The 5,647-nt window shown below is 40.4% G+C and overlaps 2 protein-coding genes across 2 annotated transcripts in view; one reads left to right on the forward strand and one right to left on the reverse strand.

Annotated features, from left to right (window-relative positions):
• The window catches only part of Mettl5 (methyltransferase like 5), a 12,597-nt gene extending 7,012 nt beyond the window's left edge, over positions 1-5,585 (forward strand). The window contains exons 4-6 of the mRNA XM_004634810.2: positions 2,468-2,499; positions 4,608-4,659; positions 5,419-5,585. Of these exons, the coding sequence (XP_004634867.1) occupies positions 2,468-2,499; positions 4,608-4,659; positions 5,419-5,585 (251 nt within the window). The remainder of the gene's footprint in view (positions 1-2,467; positions 2,500-4,607; positions 4,660-5,418) is intronic.
• A 3-nt stretch (positions 5,586-5,588) lies between these two features.
• The window catches only part of Ssb (Sjogren syndrome antigen B), a 13,275-nt gene continuing 13,216 nt past the window's right edge, over positions 5,589-5,647 (reverse strand). The window contains exon 10 of the mRNA XM_023719207.1: positions 5,589-5,643. Coding sequence (XP_023574975.1) covers positions 5,589-5,643 — 55 coding nt within the window. The remainder of the gene's footprint in view (positions 5,644-5,647) is intronic.

The raw sequence follows: 5,647 nt of genomic DNA on the forward strand, positions 1-5,647 counted from the left end.
GCTTATTCCACTGAGCCATCTCCCCAGCCCTAGTCAAAGATTTCTATCAAGTAGACAGTAATGACTTCCCATAAAAATGACAAAGACAGGGTCCAGGGGACCTCAGCATCTCACATATCATTGATTTGATATCTTTTGAACAACTATTGAAACATTAGAACAATCTGGAAGGTAATAACCTTTTTAAAGTTAGTAATTATAAAAAGACTAGTCAGAATGTCTTGTAGGTACATTAGCAGAGATCTCTTAAATTTGAAGTTTAATCCCTTTTATCTTCGATGGCCATTGGTTATTGTCTCAAATAAACTGGCCTACTCTTATGTCTCACCAACTCTCCCATTACTAGGGGTACATGAATTATCAGACCTAGGGAAAACACTGAGTACTCTCCAGTTTGCAAGTGGGCCCCTGGCTGGGTAACTACTGACAAATCTGCATAAGCATCTATTAAAAGTTTAACAGGCTTTCTCCTTGTATTGGCAGTTAACATGGGTTTCCTCAGGCTGAGAAGGGAAGACCCATGACCACCTCAGTCTGAAACTTCCTCTGACTCTATCATAAACACTTTCTTTTTTTTCTTCTCTAGCAGTTTTGGACATTTCTGCTTGAAATGTCAGTTCTGTCTGTCTGGATCCAGGGAAGCATAACTTTTTCCTGTTTCCTGACTGGCCTTCTTTCCTGTAGGCTGCTAGTATCACCATTCTCATTTTCCATCTATAATTCCATTCTGTTTGCTTTCTGCTATGAAGCACCTCAACTGAGACCAATTCATTCCTGCAAACCCTTGTAACTTCTGCAGTTTGTGTCAGACATCTGGGGCCCACTGAGCAAGATACAACTTTTTAGTTTTAAGGCCTCCAACAGGCAACTCTGCCCAAGGAACTCTGCCCACTTCCCCTGTAGTGAATTTCTTAACATAGGATTAGACTGATAGAGGAAGCATCTTTGAGGGCAATCAGCTCTGCCCAAGGAGTGTGAAGATAGCGTCCCTTGTAATAAGGCAGGAAACCCTAGAAAAGGCTCAGCTTACCTGGGCTGTATGAGGTGGACACTTAAGGCCTTACTATGTCTCTATAGACAAAAATCTGGTGGTTCCAGTGAAAGGAATCTAAATGTAATCTAGCATATTTGCTATAGGTTTTACCTGCATAATCACCTGGTTTTGCTATCTTCTAAGAAAGAACAAATTTTCTGAGAAAGTAGAGCACATATAATCAAAGCATGAACATTCGAGCTAACAGGTAAATGTATGAACTTTTTTTTTTTTTTTTTTGCGGAACCAGGGATTGAATTTAGGCCTTTGTGCTTGCTCAGATTCTACTGAGCTATCTCCCTGGCCCCTTAAACTTTGTTGAGGCATAGCCATTGTAACTCACTAGCTCTTAGACCCCTTTATTTATGGAGACTGACAGTTTGCTGTACATCCCTCTAGCTTTAGTGAAGAGAGGTCACCTGTATTAACTATCAACATGAAATACCTAAGTTACATCAGAAATCAACCAGATGAACTTATATACCTCTCGTGAAATACACAGCATTTAGTCAGATTAAACTAATGTCCCATTCAGTGTTTTGGGACAGTGCTATGTGTTACTCAGAATAGGAACCAGATCAGCCAGATTGGAATTTGGAAAGCCGTTTATTACTGAACTCAGGGCCCCCAGTCTGCTCTCACACAGGAGAGGACCAAAAGGCAGCTAGCCCAGGAAGCAGGGGGCTTTTAAAACATGAAACCACATTTGTTTGGTAAACAAATTCATTGACACAAAACAGTGCTTTCAGGGTCATTGTGACCACTACTCAAACTAAATTTCCTGGGGCTTTGTTTGAGTTTCTGGTTATCTTGCACCTGAGTAAGTACCTGCAGGCAATCTTGCATAGCCCAAGGTTAGAAGTTAAATCCCATTTAGTTTCCTTTTGAGGTCCACTATTTACTAAACAACTTAGAATAGTGGTGAGTATACATTTTTACACAACAGAAAACACAAGATTTACATTTATAATCTAAAATGTGAGTTGACCCATTACATTATGGTCCCCATTGTAATCAAGGGGCACTGGGAAAGGATTTCTCCTTTTAACACTGTGGCTTTGAGTTTTATGTCACAAATACAAAGCCTGGCTCTGTCTATAGGCCCAAAGCTATTGGACAGTGTGTAGCCAGTGTCTTCAGAACTTTTTTATGCTGACAGAATTTTGTGTCCTTGGGAACCTGTTGTAACTAGTGAAATACTTTTTTAAGTCTTACATGAACAACAATATATATTACATTTGCAAAACAGTCTCAGAATCATCTTGATTAGTAAGCAACCTGAATATATTGTAGTATCTCAGTTACAGCTAAAGCAGTGTATCTTCTGAAGTCTTGTTTCTATTGAGGTATAATGATTGGAAGGAAGGTCAATGTTGGAGAAGGACAAAGAGACCTGTGCCAATGTCCAGCAATAGGCTGTGTTTTTTCCTTTAGTCGTGATTATCCAGGGCTTCTCCGTGGAGATGGCAGGTAGAAATAACAGTCTGGCCAGAGAGAGGAGGCAGACCCAGAGCCCTTCAGTCCTAATGGACCACCTAGGAAGCTGAGTCTCAGCTCAGCTGAGACTGCCTCCACTGCAGAGTGCAGTCTCACTTCTAGTGGCTGCCTTGGCAGTCAGGGCATGGCTTGTGAGGCCTCTTAAGGCAGTCCCTGTTATGCTGGCCTGCTTCTGAAAACAGTAGCAGATGAACCTCATTAGCAGATGAAACTCATTGTCATTGAGCTCTTCTTGGAGCCCAGAGAATCAGACTTAGGGTCTGTATTAAGGCTGCAATAACAGCAGCCCAGCCATTTTTAATCTCATTTTTGATCCATTCCTGATTTTCTCCTAGTCCTGATTAGAGGAAAATTGTTTCGTTAGTGCTCTATAAAATATCAAGTGAATTGTCTGGAGCAAAAACTATCTTTTGTAGCTCTTTTCTACTATCTGGAGCTGAGTAATGAACTTATCAGTAAGAACAATCTATCCTACTGAATTAGGATATAGGGAAGTATGCTTTACCAGTGCCTCTGTTAAACATTCTAAGAAATCGGGGGGGGGGGGGGGAGTGTTTATCTTTCTCCTGGTCAAATTCAGTAACTGAAGGTTTGGTTCTAGTTCTGGGCCTTTCAAGAATACACACTTGAAAGAAAAATGTCCTTTCTAGTTTCTTGCCTGGCTGTTAGGCCACCAGGAGTCTACTTGGGCTCCAGTGGGAACAGGTAGTTCCACTGATTGTCTATCTTTTGGTCTTTGAAAATTAACAATATGATATTCATCTCCAAATGCAATAGCAGCTTGTAATTGCTGCCTTTCATTAGAGGTAAAAGCTTGGTTTAAGATTAACATTACAGGGCTGGAGAGATGGCTCAGTGGTCTAAAGCACCTACTTGAAACAAGCTTGGCAAAGCACAGGGACCGCGGTTCAATCCCCAGCACCACATGCCAGCCAGACCCGCCCCCTGGTGGGCTGAGCTGGCCACACACACACACACAATAAATAAATGTAATAAATAAAAATAAATATTAAAAAAAAAAAAAAAAGATTAACATTACATCTTTCCAATCTAGTTCATAAGTCTGAGTAATTGTCTAAAGACATCAGTGTACTTATCAGGGTCATCAAAAGATCTTCCAAGATCTGACTATCTGTTTCAGGTCACAGAGAAAAAGGCACATTAACTCTGGAAGTTCTAAATTGCCTATTTACTTCTTTAAAGGGTATTCTTGAAAAGCTTGCATAAACTCGGCTAAGGATGGGTGTAGCCTTGTAGAGGCCTTGATTATAGCTGTTTTAGAAGCCCACCCTCTAGACTAGAAAGGGGAAACCTTACTTTCTGTAATGGTGGGCAAGGCTGTGCTTAATGCTATCTTGTCCATGGGCTCAAAGGTAGTGAATGCCTAAGGCACCTGAACTGCCTGGTTCTCCTGTAGCTCACATCTACGTTTCAAAACTAGGCAACAGTGACTTTTTTTAATGCAAACAAAATCTCACCATTTTGCTTCTACAGTATTTTAGTTATGGTGTCATAACTGATACGTCCTCTGTATTCCGTTTTGGCTCTAAGGGGCACATAAGCCACACACATGTGCAAAAAAATAATGAATTTTTTTCAGTGTATGAATCAAAGCATTCTAAAGGAGTAAGAGACTTTGACTGTGAAACTCCCATAATCTGGAATGAAAGAGTTTTGGATGTCTCCACCTTAACCTCTAATTGATTCCTCCTCAAGGCTTCTAGGATTACAGGCATGTGCTTGTGAGATGATGTGACTTCTAATTTTTGAAGTGCTGTTCATCTAGCTGAAACCTGTATTAAGGATTTTTTTTTTTTTCCTTTTTTCCCCTTGTATTTTAGGGAAGGGTCTATACAGGGTGTTCAGGGTCTCAATATTAGATGAGACTCATAATCTTATCTACAGCCTCCCAAGTGCTGGGACCACAGGCTCACACCACCACGCCCAGTCTCACTTGCCTTCTCAGTGTGCCCTGGGGGTGGGGCCAGCAAGGGATTTAATTTTCAATGAAATATAAGTTCGAAAAGTTAATAAAGTTTTAAATATCAGCTCATGTGAAGATGTTATTTGTGTTTAGCATGTTCAGAAAAAGGCTGCAGAATGGAAAATCAAGATTGATATTATTGCAGGTAAGATAAATCTCAACCCTAATTATCTGAAAGGGCCAACATATACTAACCCAACCAAAATGTTTATGTAAGTAATAAAATACACCGCTCTATGGTGTTTTTCATTGTGGTGAATGTGTCTGATTGGTAATGGACTGGACATGGAGAAAATATAGAGCAAATATTCAATTTATGGGTTTTACTGATTTTTTTTTTCCAGTACTGATTGAGCTCAGGGTCTTTGCACTGTTCTCTATATGCTCACCCCCCCTTTTTTGAGATAGGGTCTGTCATTAACTTGCTCCAAATGGGCTCAAATTTTGAATCCACCTACCACAGCCTCCCAGAGTAGAGATTACAGCTCTGTGCCATCACACCTGGCTTGCAAAAAAAATTTATAGCACTCAGGGTTTGGTTACTCCAGTCATGTACCATAAATGAGTGGGTGGTGTTGCATGTCTATACTCCCAACACTGGGAGGCTGAGGCAGGAGGAGCCCTGAATTCAAGGCCAACAGGGGCTACAAAGTGAGTTCAAGGCTTGCCTGAACTACACAGAGAAACCCTATCTCAAAAAGACAAAACTCAAGAAAGCCATACCCAGTTTGTCACTGCCAATCTTGAAGCGGTGTCAGTTATCATATTAGCACTTGGGGAAATGCTGAACTGACAGGCCTAAAAACCATTAAGCCTACACGCATTTAGTATTTTCATTTAGTTTTGTTTTTAGTTAAGAGCAGTGAATGTCAACTTTTATTTTTATACGGATTTTGTTTTACAGAGCTTCGATATGACCTGCCAGCGTTATACAACTTTCATAAAAAGAAATCAGTAAGTCTCTTGATTCTGGCCTGTCTAGCATTTAATACTGAAAAACTATATACAAGTAAATATTTCTACTGTTATCAAGTTGCCTGGGTAAATATAGAAAAGCCAGCCTCAGAGTAGCTATTATGAAGTGTTCTGAGAAGCCCAACATGGGTAATGCATACCCATAATCCCAGCACTTG

This window comes from Octodon degus, unplaced genomic scaffold, assembly GCF_000260255.1.
Source record: "Octodon degus isolate 3935 unplaced genomic scaffold, OctDeg1.0 scaffold00065, whole genome shotgun sequence".
Taxonomy (NCBI): domain Eukaryota; kingdom Metazoa; phylum Chordata; class Mammalia; order Rodentia; family Octodontidae; genus Octodon; species Octodon degus.